Below are 19,927 nucleotides of genomic sequence, written 5' to 3'. Positions count from 1 at the left end.
CTGGGGACGTCGGGGGACAATGGGGACAATCGAGGACGTCAAGGGGTGTGGGGGTGGTGGGGGCGTCAAGGGGTGTTTGGATGTTGGGGACGTCAACGGGATGTCAAGAATATATGGCCATGATGGTGTTGGGGACATCAAGGGGACATCGGGGGACATGGGGACATTGGGGACATCAGGGGGTGGAGGGGATATCGAGGGACATCGGGGAGTGTGGGGGTGGTGGGGGCGTCGGGGGACATCGGGTGGTGGGGACGTCAAGGGATGTAGGTTGGGTGTTGGGGACATCAAGGATGGGGATATGGGGACGTTGGGGACATCAGGGGACAATGGGGACGTTGGGGACATCAGGGGACATCGGGGACGTCGGGGGGTGTGGGGGTGGTGGGGCGTCAAGGGGTGTAGGTTGGGTGTTGGGGATGTCAACGGGATGTCAAGAACATGGCCATGGGGGTGTTGGGGACATCAAGGGGACATCAGGGGACAATGGGGACGTTGGGGACATCAAAGGGACGTCAAGGATCTAGACATGGGGCATTGGGGACATCAAGGGACAATGGGGATGTTGGGGACATCGGGGGACATGGGGGTGTTGGGGGACGTCAAGGGGACATCAAGGATGTGGTCATGGGGCGTTGGGGACATCAAGGATCTGGTCATGGGGGTATTGGGGACATCAAGGGGACATTGGGTGACATCAAGGGGACATCAAGGATCTGGCCATGGGGGTGTTGGGGACATCATTGGGGACATCATTGGGGATACTGTTGGGAAGGTCACTGGGGACATGGTTGGGGACACGTTGGGGAGACGTTGGGGTCATCGTTGGGGACATGAAGACATCGTTGGGGACGTTGTTGGGGACATTGTTGGGGATATGGTTGGGAATGTCATTGGGGACATCGTTGGGGACATCTTGGGGACATGGTTGGGAATATTGTTAGGAATGTCATCGAGGACACGTTGGGGACACGGTTGGGAACGTCATTGGGGACACGTTGGGGACATTGTTGGTGATATGGTTGGGGACATTATGGGTATTTTTGGGAATGTCATTGGGGACATGTTTGGGGACATCGTTGGGAATATTAGGAATGTCATCAGGGACACGTTGGGGACGCGTTGGGGACATAATGGGGACATCTTGGGGAAGTGTTGGGGACATCATTGGGGACATGGTTGGGGACATCTTGGGGACACAATGGGGGCATTTTGGGGCCATCATTGGAGATACTATTGGGAACATCATTGGGGACATGGCTGGGGACACGTTGAAGAGACGTTGGGGACATCGTTGGGGACATCTTGGGGGACATCGTTGGGGACATGGTTGGGGATATTGTTGGGGATATGGTTGGGAATGTCATTGGGGACATCATTGGAGACATCTTGGGGACATCTTGGGGACATCGTTGGGAATATTGTTAGGAATGTCATCAGGGACACGTTGGGGACGCGTTGGGGACACGTTGGGGACATGGTTGGGGACATCTTGGGGACATCATTGGGGATATGGTTGGGGACATCTTGGGGATATTTTTGGGATTGTCCTTGGGGACACGTTGGGGACATCATTGGGAACGTCATTGGGGACATTGTTGGGGACGCGTTGGGGACGCGTTGGGGACACGTTGGGGACACATTGGGGACACGTTGGGGACACATTGGGGACGCGTTGGGGACATATTGGGGACATGTTGGGGACACATTGGGGACATATTGGGGACACGTTGGGGACACGTTGGGGACGCGTTGGGGACACTTTGGGGACGCGTTGGGGACACACTTGGGGACACGCATCTGACCTGCTCCAGGATGTGCGTTCGCCGGGTGGCCGCGGGGTCCTCGTCCTCCTCCTTGCGGCCCGTCCCTGTCCCTGTCCCTGTCCTTCCCTGTCCTTGTCCTTGTCCTTGTCCTTGTCCTTGTCCCTCTCCTTGGTGTCCCCGTCCCGCTCGGCGCCATGTCGAAGAGCTCCCGGATGGTTTGCTGGGGGACAAGGTGACAACAGGGGGGGGTCACCGGGGGGGTCTTGGCGATGTCCCCAAGTGCCACCAAGTGCCACCAAGTGCCACCAAGTGCCACCGAGTGCCACCGAGTGTCCCCAAGTGTCCCCTCACCTGCTTGAAGTAGGCGGTGGTGAAGTTGCCCCCTCGATGGCCATGTCCCCGAGCATCCTCTTCTGGTTGGCTTTTTTTAGGATGTTCTCCTCCACCGTGCGCTCGCTGATCAATCTGGGGAAAAAAAAACAAAAAAAGGTGAGTTTGGGGAAAAAAGTGATAAAAAGGGAGAAAAAGGGAGAAAAAGGGAGAAAAAGGGAGAAAAAGGGAAAAAAGGGACAAAAAGGGACAAAACGGGGATGTCACCCACCGGTAGATGTGAACGTTGGGGAAAAAACCCCAAAAATAAATTGAGTTTGGGGAGAAAAGTGACCAAAAGTGACAAAAAATGACAAAAGTGACAAAAAGTGACAAAAAGGGACAAAAAGTGACAAAAGTGACAAAATGGGGATGTCACCCATCGGTAGATGTGGACATTGGGGAAAAAACCCCGCAAAAATAAATTGAGTTTGGGGAAAAAAGTGACCAAAAATGACAAAAAATGACAAAAAATGACCAAAAATGACCAAAAATGACCAAAAATAACCAAAAAGTGAAAAAAAGGGACAAAAAATGACAGAAAGTGACAAAAAGTGACAAAAATGGGGATGTCACCCACTGGTAGATGTGGACGTCGGGGGAAAAAAAACCCCAAAAACAAATGAGTTTGGGGAAAAAAAGTGACGAAAAATGACAAAAAATGACAAAAAATGACAAAAAGTGACCAAAAGGGATAAAAAGGGACAAAAAGGGACAAAAAGGGGACAAAAACGGGGATGTCACCCACCGGTAGATGTGGACGTCGGGGGAAACCCCCCCCAAAAAAATTGAGTTTGGGGGAAAAAAGTGACAAAAAGTGACAAAAAGGGACAAAAACTGACAAAAATGGGATGTCACCCACCGGTAGATGTGGACGTCGGGGGAAACCCCCCCCAAAAAAATTGAGTTTGGGGAAAAAAGTGACAAAAAGTGACAAAAGGGACAAAAACTGACAAAAATGGGGATGTCACCCACCGGTAGATGTGGACGTCGGGGGAAAACCCCCCCAAAACAAAATGAGTTTGGGGAAAAAAAGTGACCAAAAGTGACCAAAAGTGAAAAGTGACCAAAAGGGACAAAAAGGGACAAATAGTGACAAAAAGTGACCAAAAGTGACCAAAAGTGACCAAAAGGGACAAAAAGGGAACAAATAGTGACAAAAAAGGACAAAAAGTGACAAAAAGTGACAAAAAGGGACAAAAAGTGACAGAAGGGGGATGTCACCCAACGGTAGATGTGGACGTCGGGGAAAAACCCCCCCCAAAAAATTGAGTTTGGGGAAAAAATAACCAAAAGTGACAACTAAAAGTGACCAAAAGTGACAAAAAATGACAAAAAAATGAGAAAAAATGACAAAAAAATGAGAAAAAAGGACAAAAAGTGAGAAAAAGTGACCAAAAAGGAGCAAAAAGGAGCAAAAAGGACAAAAGTGACAAAAAATGAGCAAAAAGTGACAAAACGGGGATGTGACCACCGGTAGATGTGGTACGTTGGGGAAAAACCGCAAAAAAAATTGAGTTTGGGGGGAAAAAGTGACGAAAAATGATAAAAAGTGACGAAAAATGACCAAAAACGACCAAAAACGACCCAAAACGACCGAAAACGACTCAAAATGACCCAAAATGACCCAAAGTGACAATGTCACCCACCGGTAGATGTGGACGTTTGGGGAAAACCCACAAAATAAGTTTGGGGGAAAAAGTGACCAAAAATCACCAAAAATGACCAAAAACGACCCAAAACGACCCAAAACGACCAAAACGACCCAAAACGACCCAAAGCGACAATGTCACCCACCGGTAGATGTGGACGTCGGGGGAAAACCCCCCCCCAAAAAAATGAGTTTGGGTAAAAGTGACCCGAAAATGACCCAAAATGACCGAAATGACCGAAAATGACCCAAAACGACCCAAAATGACCCAAAATGACCCAAAGTGACAATGTCACCCACCGGTAGATGTGGACGTCGGGGAAAACCCCCCCCAAAAAAATTGAATTGGGGGAAAAAGTGACGAAAAATGACCAAAAACGACCAAAAATGACCAAAATGACCAAAAATGACCCAAAATGACCCAAAATGACCCAAAAGTGACAATGTCACCCACCGGTAGATGTGGACGTCAGGGAAAACCCACAAAAAAAGAAAGTTTGGGGAAAAAAGTGACCAAAAATCACCAAAAATGACCGGAAATGACCGAAAATGACCCAAAACGACCCAAAATGACCCAAAATGACCCAAAACGACCCAAAGTGACAATGTCACCCACCGGTAGATGTGGACGTCGGGGAAACTTCTCTCTGAAAATAGTTTGGGGAAAAAGTGACCAAAATCACCAAAAATGACCGAAAATGACCAAAAACGACCAAAAACGACCCAAAATGACCCAAAATGACCCAAAATGACAATGTCACCCACCGGTAGATGTGGACGTCGCGGGTCTGGCCGATGCGGTGGCAGCGGTCCTGGGCCTGGGCGTCCATGGTGGGGTTCCAGTCGCTGTCGTAGAAGACCACCGTGTCCGTCTCGCCCCAGGTTGACGCCCACCCCCCCGCTGCGGGTGGAGAGGATGAAGCAGAGGATGCGCTTGTCCGCGTTTAAAACGCTCCATCAGGGCCTGCGGGGGGAGGGGGAGGTGGGGTTGGGGGCTCGGGGTGGGGGGGTGTGGAACCCCATAGGGTGGGGGTTTTTGGGGTGAAAACCCCATAAAAGTAGCCCTAAATATCAAAAATCCTATATAAAAGGTGGAAAAATCCCATAAAGGAAGGTGATGGAGAACCCAAATCTTGCCCATGAGGATGTCAAAATGGGTCGGGGGGGGGGGGGGGTCTTGGGGTGGGGGACACATGGGGACCCCATAGGTGGGGTTGGGGTGTGAAGACCCCATAGAAAATGTTCCGAAATATCAAAATCCTATATAAAAGGCGTCAAAATCCTATATATCAAGTCTTATGGAGAACCCAAATCTTGCCCAGGGGTCATCAAAATGGGTTGGGGGGGGTCCTTGGGGTGGGGGACACATGGGGACCCCATAGGGTGGGATTTGGGTGTGAAAACCCCATAAGTGTTCCTAAATATCAAAATCCTATATAAAATGTGTTGAGTCCCCATAAAGGAAGGTGATGGAGAACCCAAATCTTGCCCAAATCCTGCCCAGGAGGACTTCAAAATGGGTTGGGGGGGGTTGGGGGTGGGGGGGGGCGTGGGGGGTCTGTAGGGTGGGGTTTTTGGGGTGAAAACCCATGGAAGGGGTCTGAAATATGAAAATCCTATATAAAAGGCGTCAAAAAATCCAATATAGGAGGTGATGGAGAACCCAAATCTTGCCCAGGGGACATTAAAATGGGTTGGGGGGGGTTCGGGGTGGGGGGGGCGTGGGGACCCCATAGGGTGGGTTTGGGGGGTGAAAACCCCATGGAAGGGGTCTGAGACGAAAATCCTATATAGAAGATGCCAAAAACCCCATACATGGGGAGGTGAAGGAGAACCCAAATTCTTGCCCATGAGGATGCCAAAATGGGTTGGGGGTCTTGGGCTGGGGACACATGGGGACCCCATAGGGTGGGATTTGGGCTGCTAAAAACCCCATAAAGTGGCCCCTAAATATCAAAATCCTATATAAAAGGTGTCCAAATCCCCATAACGGAGGCTATGGGAGAACCCAAATCCTGCCCAAATCTTGCCCAGGGGACATCAAAATGAATTGGGGGGTCTTGGGGGTGGGGGGGGCATGGGGACCATAGGGTGGGTTTTTGGGATGAAGCCCCATAAAAGTAGCCGAAATATCAAAATCCTATATAAAAAGTGTCAAAATCCCATAAAGGAAGGTGATGGAGAACCCAAATCTTGCCCAGGGGACATTAAAATGGGTTGGGGGGTCTTTGGGGTGGGGGGCGTGGGGGGTCTGTGGGGTGGGGTTTTTGGGGTGAAACCCCATAAAAGTAGCCAATATTGGAAATCCTATATAGAAGGTGTCGAAATCCCATAAAGGAAGGTGATGGAGAACCCAAAATCTTGCCCAAAATCTTGCCCAGGGGACATCAAATGGGGTTGGGGGTCTCGGGGATGGGGGGACACATGGGGACCCCATAGGTGGGATTTGGGTGTGAAAACCCATAAAAGTAGCCCTAATATCAAAATCCATAAAAGGTGGCAAAATCCTATATCAGAAGGTGATGGAGAACCCAAATCTTGCCCAGGAGGAGGTCAAAATGGGTTGGGGGGGGGGGTCTTGGGGGTGGGGGGGGTGTGGGGGGTCCGTAGGGTGGGGTTTTTGGGGTGGAAACCCCATGGAAGGGGTCTAAATACCCAAAACCCCACAATAAAAGGTGGCAAAATCCCATAAGGCAAAGGCCACGGAGAATCTAAATTCTGCCCAGGGACGATCAAAATGGGTTGGGGGGGGGGGCCTCGGGGGTGGGGGGGCGTGGGGGGTCTGTGGGGTGGGGTTTGGGGTGAAAACCCCATGGAAGGGGTCTGAAATATCAAAATCCTATATAAAAGGCGTCAAATCCTATATAGGAAGGTGATGGAGAACCCAAATCTTGCCCAGGGGACATCAAAATGGGTTGGGGGGTCTCCGGGGGTGGGGGGGGGCGTGGGGAACCCCCATAGGGTGGGGTTTGGGGGGTGAAACCCCATGGAAGGGTCTGAAGATCAGAGAAAATCGACAGAGAAGATGCCAAAATCCTATATGGGGAGGTGAGGAGAACCCAAATTCTTGCCCATGAGGATGTCAAAATGGGTTGGGGGGTCTTGGGGTGGGGGGACACATGGGGACCCCATAGGGTGGGATTTGGGTGTGAAAACCCATAAAAGTGGCCAGCATCAAAATCCTATATAAAAGGTGTCGAAATCCCATAAACGGAGGTGATGGAGAACCCAAATCCTGCCCTAAATCTTGCCCAGGGGACATCAAAAATGAATTTGGGGGGGTCTTGGGGGTGGGGGGGGGCATGGGGACCCCATAGGCTGGGGTTTTTGGGATGAAAACCCCATAAAGTAGCCCTAAAATATCAAAATCCTATATAAAAGGTGTCAAAATCCCATAAAGGAAGGTGATGGGAGAACCCAAACTTGCCCAGGGGACATTAAAATGGGTTGGGGGGGGTCTTTGGGGTGGGGGGGGGCGTGGGGTCTGTGGGGTGGGGTTTTTGGGGGGTGAAAACCCCATAAAAGTAGCCCTAATATCAAAATCCTATATAGAAGGAGGACCGAAATCCCATAAAGGCAGGTGATGGAGAACCCAAATCTTGCCCAAATCTTGCCCAGGGGACATCAAAATGGGTTGGGGGTCTCGGGACTGGGGGACACATGGGGACCCCATAGGGTGGGATTTGGGGTGTGAAAACCCCATAAAAGTAGCCCTAAATATCAAAATCCTATATAAAAGGTGGCAAAATCCTATATCAGAAGGTGTGATGGAGAACCGATCCTGCCCAGGAGGAGGTCAAAATGGGTTGGGGGTCTTGGGGGTGGGGGGTGTGGGGGGTCTGTAGGGAGGGGTTTTTGGGGTGGAAAACCGATGGAGGGGGTCCCTAAATACCAAAATCCTATATAAAAGGTGGCAAAATCCCATAAAGGAAGGTGATGGGTAACCCAAATCTTGCCCAGGGGTCATCAAAAGGTTGGGGGGGGGGCCTCGGGGGTGGGGGGGGGCGTGGGGGGTCGTGGGGTGGGGTTTTTGGGGTGAAAACCCCATGGAAGGGGTCCTAAATATCAAAATCCTATATAAGTGTCGAAACCCCCATAAAGGAAGGTGATGGAGAACCCAAATCTTGCCCAAATCCTGCCCATGAGGATGTCAAAATGGGTTGGGGGGGGTCTGGGGTGGGGTGGGACATGGGGGGTCTGTAGGGTGGGGTTTTTGGGGTGAAAACCCTATAGAAGGGGCTCTAAATACCAAAATCCTATATAAAAGGTGGCAAAATCCCATAAAGGAAGGTGATGGAGAACCCAAATCATGCCCAGGGGTCATCAAAATGGGTTGGGGGGCTTTGGGGTGGGGGGACACATGGGGACCCCATAGGGTGGGATTTGGGGGGTGAAACCCCATAAAAGTGGCCCAAATATCAAAATCCCATATAGAAGGTGTCAAAATCCCATAAAGGAAGGTGATGGAGAACCCAAATCCTGCCCAAATCTTGCCCAGGGCACATCAAAATGAATTGGGGGGGTCTTGGGGTGGGGACACGTGGGGACCCCATAGGTGGGGTTTTTGGGGGTGAAAACCCCATAGGGGGCCTAAATATCAAAATCCTATATAAAGGTGTCAAAATCCTATATCAAAAGTTGTATGGAGAACCCAAAATCTCGCCCAGGTACATCAAAATGGGTTGGGGGGGGCTTTGGGGTGGGGGGGGGCGTGGGGACCCCATAGGGTGGGGTTTGGGGGTGGGGACCCTATGGGAGGGGTCCCAAATGGCCGACCCACAGATGGGACCTCCATGAGCCCCCCAAATCCCACCAAAATCCCCCAAATCCCCCTAAACCTCCACTTCTTCCCCCAAAGACCCCAAAACCCCCACTTTTCCCCCCAAATCCCCAATCCCCTCATTTTTCCCCCGAAACCCCCACTTTTCCCCCAAAAAAAACCCCAACCCCCCATTTTTTCCCCCAAAAACCCCCCAAACCCCCGATCTTTTCCCCCAAATCCCCCCACTTTTTCCCCCAAAACCCCCCCACTTTTTCCCCCAAATCCCCCCACTTTTTCCCCCAAAACCCCCCACTTTTTCCCCCAAAAAAAAACAAAAAAAACACTTTTTCCCCAAATCCCCCAAAACCCCATTTTTCCCCCAAATCCCCCCAAAACCCCCACTTCTCCCCCAAAACCCCGCATTTCTCCCCATGGAGTCCCTCCTCCAAGGACTCACCCCACAGCGCCTCCTTCCCATTCCTGTCCCCATTTGGGACACGAGTGCCACCACCATGTCCCCAAGCTCCCTATGGACCCCCCCCAAACCCCCCATGCACCCCCCCAACCCCACAATTTCCCCAAAACCCCCCATTTTCCCCCACTTCCTCCCTTTCTCTCGACTCCCCTCCCTTGCGGTCCCCTTGCGTCCCTTTGCGTCCCTTTACGTCCCCATGCCCCCCCGGACCCAACTTCCCCAACCCCCCCACTTCCTCCTCTCCCCCACTCCCCCCTCTCCCCGCCCCCTCCCCATCCCCCCCCACTCCCCCCTTCCCGTCTCCTCCCCACTCCCTCCCTACTCCCCCTCTCTGTTCCCCCCCTGTCCCCCCCCTGTCCCCATGTCCCCCCCCCCCACCTGCTCCTGCTCCACGCGGGTGTGCCCTCCCTCTCATTTCCCCCATTTCTCCTCATTTCCCCCTCTATTTCTCCATCTCCCCCATTCCTCCCAATTCCCCCATCTCTCCCCATCCCTCCCATCTCTCCCTATTTCTCCCCATTTCTCCCCCATTCTCTCCCCATTTCTCCCCATTTTTCCCCATTTTCCCCCATTTTTTCCATTTCCTCCCAGTTTCCCCCATTTCCCCCCACTGTCTCTGCTCCACGCCGGCGCCGCCTGCCCATTTCCCCCCTCATTTTCCCCTCCTGTCTCTCTCCCCATTTCCCCTCCTTTCCCTCCATCTTCCTATTTCTCCCCCCATCTCCCTCCCGTTCCCCCCAGTTTCCCCCCATCTCCCCCCCCCCCACCTGTCTCTGCTCCACGCGGGTGCTGCCGTCCATTTCCCCCCATTTCTCCCCCATTTCCCCTCCATTCTCCCCATTCTCTCCATTCTCCCTCCATTCTCCCCTTCTCTCCATTTTCTCCATTTCCCCCCCTTTCTTCCCATTCTCCTCCAGTCTCCCCCTCATTTCCCCCCCCCACCGTCTCTGCTCCACGCGGGGGTGCTGCCGTCCATTTCCCCCATTCTTCCCTATTTCCCCCTCATTTCCCCCTATTTCCCCCTTTTCACCCCTATTTTCCCCTGTTTTTTTCCCCATCTTCCCTCATTTCTCCCATTTCTTCCATCTCTCCATTTTTCCAGTTTCCCCATTTCTCCATGTCTCTGCTCCACGCGGGTGCTGCTCGCTCTCCCCATTTCCCCCTCATCTCTCCCCATTTCCCCCAATCCCTCCATCTCCTCCCCCACCAAATCCCCCAATTTCTCCCTCATTTCCCCCAACTCCCTCCATTTCTCCCCCTCTTCTTCCATTTCCCTCCTCAGTTTCCCCCCTCATTTCCCCCCCCACCTGTCCTCTCAATTGCGGGTGCTGCTTTTCTTCTCATTTCCCCCATCTCTCCTCATTTCCCCCCCTTTTCCTCCTTTCCCCCATCTCTTCCCTCATTTTCCCCATCTTTCCATTCTTCCCATTCTCTCCATTCTTCCCACTCTCTCCAGTTTACCCCCATCTCCCCCACACCTGTCTCTGCTTCATTGGTGTTGTTGCTGTTCATTTCCCCCATTTTTCCCCATTTCCCCCATCTCTTCCTCATTCCCCCAATAACCCCCATTTTCCCCATCTCTCTCCATTTCCCCCCCTCTTTCCCCCCATCCCTCCATTTCTCCAGTTTCCCCCCATTTCCCCCCCCACCTGTCTCTGCTCCACGTTGGGTGTGCCCTCCTATTCCCCCTCATTTCCCCCATCATCTCTCTCCATCCCCCCATTTCCCCCATTTCTTCCTCATTCCCCCCATCCCTCCCATTTCCTCCAGTCACCCCCATCTCCCTCCTTCCCCCCTTCCCGTCACTGCTCCTGCTCCACGCGGGTGCTGCCGTCCATTTCCCCCACTCCTCCCATCTCCTCCATTTTTCCCATTTCCCTCCATCTCTCTCCATTTCTCCCCCAAATCCCCCCATTTCCCCCATTTTTCCCATTTCTCTCCATTCCTCCCATTCCTCCAGTTTCCCCCATTTCCCCCCCACCTCCTGTCTGTCCCTCCATGTTGGGTGTTGCTCTCCTCTCATTTCCCCCTCATTTCCCCCATCTTCTTCCCTCATCTCCTCCTCATTTCCCCCATCTTCTTCCTCATTTCCCCCATCTCTCTCCCTCATTTCCCCCTCATCTTCCCCATCTCTCTCTCATTTCCCCCATCCCTCCATTTCTCCCCATTTCTTCCCGTTCCCCCACCTGTCTCTGCTCCACGTGGGTGCTGCCGTCCATTTCCCCCACTCCTTCCCTCATTTTCCCCCATTTTCCCCCATCCCTCCTCATTTTCCCCATTTTCCCTCATTTTCCCCCTATTTTCCCCATTTCTTCCTCTCATTTCCCCCTATTTTCCCCCTATTTCCCCCACTGTCTCTGCTCCACGCGGGTGCTGCTCGTCCAGTCGCAGGTAGATGTGGCCGTGGTAGGTGAGGAAGCGCTCGAGGACGTCGAGCATTCGCGTCATCTGCGTGAAGATCATGCTGGTGCGCCCCCGCCTTCAGCCCCCGCAGCAGCGCCAGCGTCTGCAGCTTCCCTGGGGGGGGACACGGGGGGGGACAGGGTCACACGGGGGGGACGGGGGTGGTGTTTGGGGACGTGGGGGTGGTGTTTGGGGAGGTGGCGGTGGCGCTGGGGACGCCGTTGGGGGTGTTGGGGGCATGGGGACAGCGTTGGGGACAGCACTGGGGACATTGGGGACAGCACTGGGGGACATTGGGGACACAACTGGGGACATTGGGGACATTGTTGGGGACATTGTTGGGGACATTGTTGGGGACATGGGGACACCCTAAGGGCATGGGGACACCACTGGGGACATGGGGACAGCATTTGGGGACATTGGGGACGCAACTGGGGATGCTGGGGACACAACTGGGGACATTGGGGACATCATTGGGGATGTTGGGGACATGGGGACAGCGTTGGGGACATTGGGGACACAACTGGGGATGTTGGGGACATCCTTGGGGACATTGGGGACATTGTTGGGGACATTGGGGACATTGTTGGGGACATGGACAGCATTTGGGGACATTGGGGGTGTCACTGGGGACACTGGGGACATTGGGGACAGCACTGGGGATATTGGGGACATCCTTGGGGACATTGGGGACAGCATTGGGGACATTGGGGACACCACTGGGGACATTGCGGGCATCCTTGGGGACATTGGGGGCATCCTTGGGGACATCAGGGACAATTGGGGACATAATTGGGGATGTTGGGGACATTGGGGACAGCACTGGGGACATTGAGGACATCATTGGGGACATTGGGGGCATTGTTGTGGACATTGGGGACAATTGGGGACATGGGGACATCATTGGGGATGTTGGGGACATGGGGACACCACTGGGAACATGGGGACACCATTGGGGACATGGGGACAGCGTTTGGGGACATTGGGGACACAATTGGGGATGTTGGGGATGTCACTGGGGACATTGGGGGCATCATTGGGGACAGCACTGGGGACATTGGGGACACAACTGGGGACATTGGGGGCATTGTTGGGGACATTGGGGACAATTGGGGACATCATTGGGGATATTGGGGACATGGGAACACTGTTGGGGACATCAGGGACACCATTGGGGACATTGGGGACAGCACCGGGAACATTGGGGACACAACTGGGGACATTGGGGGCATTGTTGGGGACATGGGGACATCATTGGGGACATGGGGACACTATTGGGGACATCGGGGATGTCACTTAGGCCATAGGGACATCATTGGGGACTTTGTTAGGTACATTGGGCACTTTGGGGACATTGGGAACATCTTTGGAGATGTGGTCAGCACCATTGGGGTCACCATTGGGGACATTGGGGACATCGCTGGGACACGGGCGCAGGGGCCAGGGCTGCCACCAGGGCCATGGGGACGGCAGCGGGGACGGGGACACCGGGGACACCGATGGTGGCCTCAGGGCCACCCTGAGACCCCGGTGTCCCCAACACCCCCGGTGTGTCCCCAGTGTCCCCAACAGCCAGGAAGTCACCAAATGTCCCCAACCACCCCGATGTCCCCAACCACCCCGATGTCCCCAAGGACCCCGATGTCCCCCCAATGTCCCCATGCACCCCAATGGCCCAGATGGCCCCATTGTCCCCAAATGTCCCCAAATGTCCCCAAATGTCCCCAAGTGTCCCCATTGCCCCCAACGACCCCGATGTCCCCAATGTCCCCAACGTCCCCAATGTCCCTGTGTCCCCACTTCCCCCATGTCCCCCCCATGTCCCCATTACCCCCATGATGTCCCCAATGTCCCCATTGACCCCATGTCCCCCCAATGTCCCCCCAATGTCCCCCCCATGTCCCCCACTCCCCCAATGTCCCCAATATCCCCAATGTCCCCATTCCCATGTCCCCCCACTCCCCCCGTGTCCCCCCACTCCCCACCTGTCCCCCATGTCCCCGCACTGTCCCCATGTCCCCCCACGCCCCCCCCATGTCCCCATGTCCCCCCCCCTCGTACCGCAGTCGCACTGTGTCCCCATTCCCCCTGATGTCCCCCTCCGTCCCCCATATCCCCATCTCTCCCCAATATCCCCAATGTCCCCAATGTCCCCGTGTCCCCCCAGTGTCCCCACGCCCCCCCCATGTCCCCATGTCCCCCCCATGTCCCCATGTCCCCATATCCCCCCAGATCCCGATATCCCCACGCCCCCCACTCCCCCCATGTCCCCAACGTCCCCATGTGCCCCCAATGTGCCCACTTGCCTATATCCCCCAGTGTCCCCAGTGTCCCCAACGTCCCCAATGTCCCCACGCCCCCCCCACGTCCCCATGTCCCCCCCCCATACCGCAGTCGGACTGTCCCCATTCCCCCCCATGTCCCCCTGATGTCCCCCCGTCCCCCTATATCCCCCACACCCCCCAATCCCCCTATGTCCCCCAATGTCCCCACGCCCCCCCATGTCCCCATGTCCCCCCCGCAATCACAGGTCCACACTGTGTCCCCATTCCCCCATGTCCCCCCGATGTCCCCCCCGTCCCCCCAATGTCCCCAATCCCCCCCAACACCCCCTACTCCCCCAATGTCCCCAATATCCCCAATGTCCCCGTGTCCCCCCAGTGTCCCCACGCCCCCCCCGATGTCCCCACTATGTCCCCCCAATCCCCCTATATCCCCACCCCCCCCAATATCCCATATCCCCATCCCCCCCAATGTCCCCATGTCCCCACGCCCCCCCCAATGTCCCCATGTCCCCGTGTCCCCCCCGTGCCCCCCCCCCCTCGTACGCAGCCGTACTGCACGAGCCGGGTGTCGGGGGAAGCCCCCCCCCCAGAGCCCCCAACCCCCACTCCCCCCATGTCCCCCCACCCCCCAATGTCCCCAATGTCCCCGTGTCCCCCTCATGTCCCCACGCCCCCATGTCCCCATGTCCCCCCATGTCCCCATGTCCCCATACCCCCCCTAATCCCCCATACTCCCCCACCCCCCCAATATCCCCAATGTCCCCCCAATGTCCCCACGCCCCCCCCATGTCCCCATGTCCCCCCACCCCCCCGCTGCCCCAACGTCCCCGGTGCCCCCCCCTGTCCCCATGTCCCCTCCGTACCGCAGCGCACTGTGTCCCCTGTCCCCCCCCGTCCCCCCATATCCCCCCACCCCCCCGAATGTCCCCAATGTCCCCATGTCCCCCGAATGTCCCCACGCCCCCCCCATGTCCCCGTGTCCCCCCATGTCCCCATGTCCCCCCAATCCCCACACCCCCCTATCCCCCCAACTCCCCCCATGTCCCCCCAATGTCCCCACGCCCCCCCCATGTCCCCGTGTCCCCCCCCTCGGCAACCACAGCCACACCCTGTGTCCCCATGCCCCCGATATCCCCACCCCCCCCAATATCCCCAATATCCCCACCCCCCCCAACGTCCCCAATGTCCCCGATATCCCCAATGTCCCCATGTCCCCGTGTCCCCCCCACGCCCCCCCCGTGCCCCCCCCCCTCGTACCGCAGTCGTACTGCACGAGCCGTGTGTCGGGGAAGCCCCCCCGGGGGGCTCCGAGCAGGGGGTGCAGGGCCCGGGCGCGCGGGGCCACCTCCTCCCGCAGCCGCTCCTCCAGCAGCGCCCGCTGCCGCTGCCGCCAGGGCGCCGGGTGCGACGTGTGCAGCGCCACCGGGGGGGCCGCCACCGGCGGCAGGCACGAAGGTGGAACCTGGGGGACAGGGGACAGATGGGGACGCTTGGGGACACCTTGGGACACTTTGGGGATGTGGGGGCACGGGGACAGGGGATATGGGGGGTCCCCAGGAGGTAGGATGTGGGTAGTGCCACTGGTGGCACCATAAAGATGAAGTGGCAACTTGGGGACATGGGGACACCTTGGGGACACTTTGGGGACACCTTGGGGACAGTTTGGGACACTTTGGGGACAAGTTGGGGACAGGTTGGGGACATAGGGACATGGGGACACAGGGGGTCCCCAGGAGGGAGGATGTGGGTAGTGCCACTGGTGGCACCATAAGTATGGAGCTGGGGACACCTTGGGGACATGGGGACACCTTGGGGACACTTGGGGGACAAGTTGGGGACACCTTGGGGACAGTTTGGGGACACTTTGGGGACAAGTTGGGGGACACTTTGGGGACATAGGGACATGGGGACACCGGGGACAGGGGGATATGGGGGGTTCCCAGGAGGTACAAGGTGTGGAGCACCACGGTGGCACCATTAAGATGAAGCTGGGGACACCTTGGGGACATGGGGACACCTTGGGGACAAGTTGGGGACAGTTTGGGACACTTTGGGGACAAGTTGGGGACAAGTTGGGGACAGGTTGGGGACATAGGGACATGGGGACAGGGGGATATGGGGGGTTCCCAGGGGGTACAAGGTGGGCTGGAGCACCACCAGGAGCACCATAAAGATGAACCTTGGGGACATGGGGACACCTTGGGGACATGTTGGGGACACTTTGGGACACTTTGGGGACACTTTGGGGACACTTTAGGGACAAGTTGGGGACACTTTGGGGACAGTTTGGGGACATGGGGACACAGGGACAGGGGGTATGGGGGGTCCCTGAGAGGTAGGATGTGGGTAGTGCCACTGGTGGCACCATAAAGATGAAGCTGGGGACACCTTGGGGACATGGGGACACCTTGGGGACACTTTGGGGACACCTTGGGGACAGTTTGGGACACTTTGGGGACACTTTGGGGACACTTTGGGGACACTTTGCGGATGTGGGGGCACGGGGACAGGATACTTGGGTTCCCAGGGGGTACAAGGTGTGGACATGCACCAGGAGCACCATAAAGATGAACCTTGGGGACATGGGGACACCTTGGGGACACTTGGGGACACCTTGGGGGACACCTTGGGGACAGTTTGGGACACTTTGGGGACACTTTGGGGACACTTTGGGGACACTTTGGGGATGTGGGGGCATGGGGACGGGGGGTAGGGGGGGTTCCCAGGGGTACAAGGGGTGTGAGCGCACCCTCACTGGTGGCAGCGCAAAGATGAGCCTTGGGGACATGGGGACACCTTGGGGACACCTTAGGGACAGTTTGGGGACACTTTGGGACACTTTAGGGACACTTTGGGGACAAGTTGGGGACATAGGGACATGGGGACAGGGGGATAGGGGCTCTTCCCAGGAGGTACAAGGTGTGGAGCACCACCAGGAGCACCATAAAGATGAGCCTTGGGGACATGGGGACACCTTGGGGACACTTGGGGACACTTTGGGGACACTTGGGGACACTTTGGGGACACTTTGGGGACATGGGGACACAGGGACAGGGGGTATGGGGGGTCCCCAGGAGGCACTAATGCGTGGAGCACCACCAGGGGCAGCATAAAGATGAACCCTGGGGACACCTTGGGGACATGGGGACACCTTGGGGACATGGGGACACTTTGGGGACACTTTGGGGACACTTTGGGGACACCTTGGGGACAAGTTGGGGACATGGGAACACAGGGACATGGGGGATATCAAGAACTTCTCCAAGGGGTAGGATGCGTGGAGCACCACCAGGAGTAGCGCAAAGATGGAACCTTGGGGACATGGGGACACTTGGGGACACCTGGGGACACCTTGGGGACACTTTGGGACAGTTTGGGGGACACTTAGGGACAAGTTGGGGACAGGGTGGGGACATGGGGACACAGGACAGGAGATACAGGGGGTCCCCAGGAGGAGGATGTGGGTAGTGCCACTGGTGGCACCATAAAGATGAAGCTGGGGACACCTTGGGGACATGGGGACACCTTGGGGACACTTTGGGGACAGTTGGGGACACCTTGGGGACACTTTGGGGACACTTTGGGGATGTGGGGGCATGGGGACGGGGGTATTGGGTTCCCAGGGGGTACAAGGTGTTTAACACCACCAGGAGCACCATAAGATGAGCCTTGGGGACATGGGGACACCTTGGGGACACTTGGGGACAAGTTGGGGACACTTTGGGGACAGTTTGGGGACATAGGGACATGGGGACATGGGGACAGGGGGTATGGGGGTACCCAGGAGGTAGGATGTGGGCAGTGCCACTGGTTCCTGGCAGGACCATAAAGATGGAGCTGGGGACACCTTGGGGACATGGGGACACCTTGGGGACAGCTTGGGGACACTTTGGGGACAGTTTGGGACACTTTGGGGACAGTTTGGGGACACTTTGGGGACACTTTGGGGACACTTTGGGGACATGGGGACAGGGGGATATGGGGGGTCCCCAGGAGGAGGATGTGGGTAGTGCCACTGGTGGCACCATTAAGATGAAGCTGGGCACACCTTGGGGACATGGGCACACCTTAGGGACAGTTTGGGGACACCTTAGGGACAGTTTGGGAACATCTTAGGGACACTTTAGGGACACCTTGGGGACAAGTTGGGGACATGGGGGCATGGGGACGGGGGGATAGGGGGGTCCCCAGGGGGTACAAGGTGTGTAACACCACTGGTGGCACCATAAAGATGAGCCTTGGGGACATGGGGACACCTTGGGGACACTTGGGGACACCTTGGGGACACTTGGGGACAAGTTTCAGACACTTTGGGGACAGGTTGGGGACAAGTTGGGGACGTGGGGGCACGGGGACAGGGGGATATGGGGGGTCCCTAGAGGAGGATGTGTGGAGCACCACTGGTGGCACCATAAAGATGAAAAGCTGGGGACACCTTGGGGACACCCTGGGGACACCTTGGGGACACTTTGGGGACACTTTGGGGACACTTGGGGACAAGTTGGGGACACCTTGGGGACAGTTGGGAACAATTCCTGGGTAACAAAGTTGGGAACATAGGAACACAGGGACAGGGGATGGGGGGTCCCAGGGGAACAAGGTGTGTAACACCACCCAGGAGCACCATAAAGATGGAGCTGGGGACACCTTGGGGACATGTGGGGACACCTTGGGGACACTTTGGGGACACCTTGGGGACAGTTTGGGACACTTTGGGGACAAGTTGGGGACAGGTTGGGGACATGGGGACAGGGGGTATGGGGGGTCCCCAGGAGGTAGGATGTGGGTAGTGCCATCTTGGCCCCCTGGGGCAATGCATAAGAATGGGGAAGCTGGGGACATCTTGGGGACATTTTGGGGACATCTTGGGGACAGTTTGGGGATATTTTGGGGACAAATTGGGGAACATCTTGGGGACAAGTTGGGGACATGGGGACACAGGGACAGGGGGTACAGGGGGTCTCCAAGGGGTAGGATGTGTGTAGCACCACCAGGAGCACCATAAAGATGAAGCTGGGCACCTCGGGACACCTTAGGGACAGTTTGGGGACACTTTGGGGACACTTGGGGACAGTTTGGGGACATGGGGACACAGGGACAGGGGACAATGGGGTTTCTTAAAGGAGAGCCACCAAAGGGCAGTCAAGATGAACCCTGGGGACATGGGGACACTTTGGGGGACAGTTTGGGGACACTTTGGGGACACCTTGGGGACAGTTTGGGATAATTTGGGACACTTTGGGGACGCTTTAGGGTCAGTTTGGGGGTAAAAAGGGGGTGAGGGGGGGTCACGGGGGAAGGGTAAGGGGGAAAGGGGAGGGGGAAGGGGGGAAGGGTGGGGGCAATAAGGGGGAAGGGGGGGTTGGGGGGGCCATAGGGGGATTTTGGGGGGCAATAAAAGGATTGGGGGGGCAAAAAGGGGTTTGGGAGGGGCCATAAGGGATTTGGGGGGGCCATAAGGGGATTTTGGGGTGCAATAGGGGTTTTGGGGGGCCACAACGGGATTTGGGGTGCAATAGGGGGATTGGGGGGCAATAAGGGGATTTTGGGGGGAAATAAAAAGATTGGGGGGCAATAAAAGGATTGGGGGGGCCCCAAGGGATTTTGGGGTACAATAGGGGGTTTTGGGGGGACAAAGGATGGGGGGCAATAAGGGGACTTGGGGGGGCATAAGGGGATTTTGGGGGGGGTACAATAAGGATTGGGGGGGCCACAACGGGATTTTGGGGTACAATAGGGGATTTGGGGGGGCCATAAGGGATTTGGGGTGCAAAAGGGGCTTTGGGGGGCATGAAGGTTTTGGGGGGGCCATAAGGGATTTGGGGTGCAATAGGGATTTGGGGGGGCAATAAAAGGATTGGGGGGCCATTTGGGGATTTGGGGGGGGCCACAAGGGATTTTGGGGTGCAATAGGGGGTTTGGGGGGGAAATAAAAAGATTGGGGGGCAATAAGGGGATTGGGGGGGCCACAAGGGATTTTGGGGGGCCATAGGGTTTTGGGGGTGCAATAGGGATTTTTGGGGGTGCAATAGGGATTTTGGGGGGGGCCCCAAGGGATTTTGGGGTACAATAGGGGATTTGGGTGGGCCATAAGGGATTTGGGGTGCAAAAGGGGCTTTGGGGGGGCAATAAAAGGATTGGGGGGGGCCATTTGGGATTTGGGGGGGCCACAAGGGATTTGGGGGGGCCACAAGGGATTTTGGGGGTACAATAGGG

At 56.2% G+C, this 19,927-nt stretch overlaps 1 protein-coding gene across 1 annotated transcript in view; it reads right to left on the bottom strand.

Moving 5' to 3' along the window:
* The window catches only part of LOC139999858 (uncharacterized), a 74,499-nt gene that overhangs the window by 6,284 nt on the left and 48,288 nt on the right, over positions 1-19,927 (bottom strand). The window contains 7 exon segments of the mRNA XM_072029486.1: positions 1,806-1,864; positions 1,935-1,986; positions 2,118-2,152; positions 2,155-2,231; positions 4,552-4,664; positions 4,666-4,731; positions 4,733-4,750. Of these exon segments, the coding sequence (XP_071885587.1) occupies positions 1,806-1,864; positions 1,935-1,986; positions 2,118-2,152; positions 2,155-2,231; positions 4,552-4,664; positions 4,666-4,731; positions 4,733-4,750 (420 nt within the window).

The sequence above is a fragment of the Anas platyrhynchos genome, chromosome 30, assembly GCF_047663525.1.
Source record: "Anas platyrhynchos isolate ZD024472 breed Pekin duck chromosome 30, IASCAAS_PekinDuck_T2T, whole genome shotgun sequence".
NCBI classification, from domain to species: Eukaryota; Metazoa; Chordata; class Aves; order Anseriformes; family Anatidae; genus Anas; species Anas platyrhynchos.
Note: the sequence above shows the minus strand (reverse complement) of the source record. Positions and strands in the feature narration are given on the sequence as shown.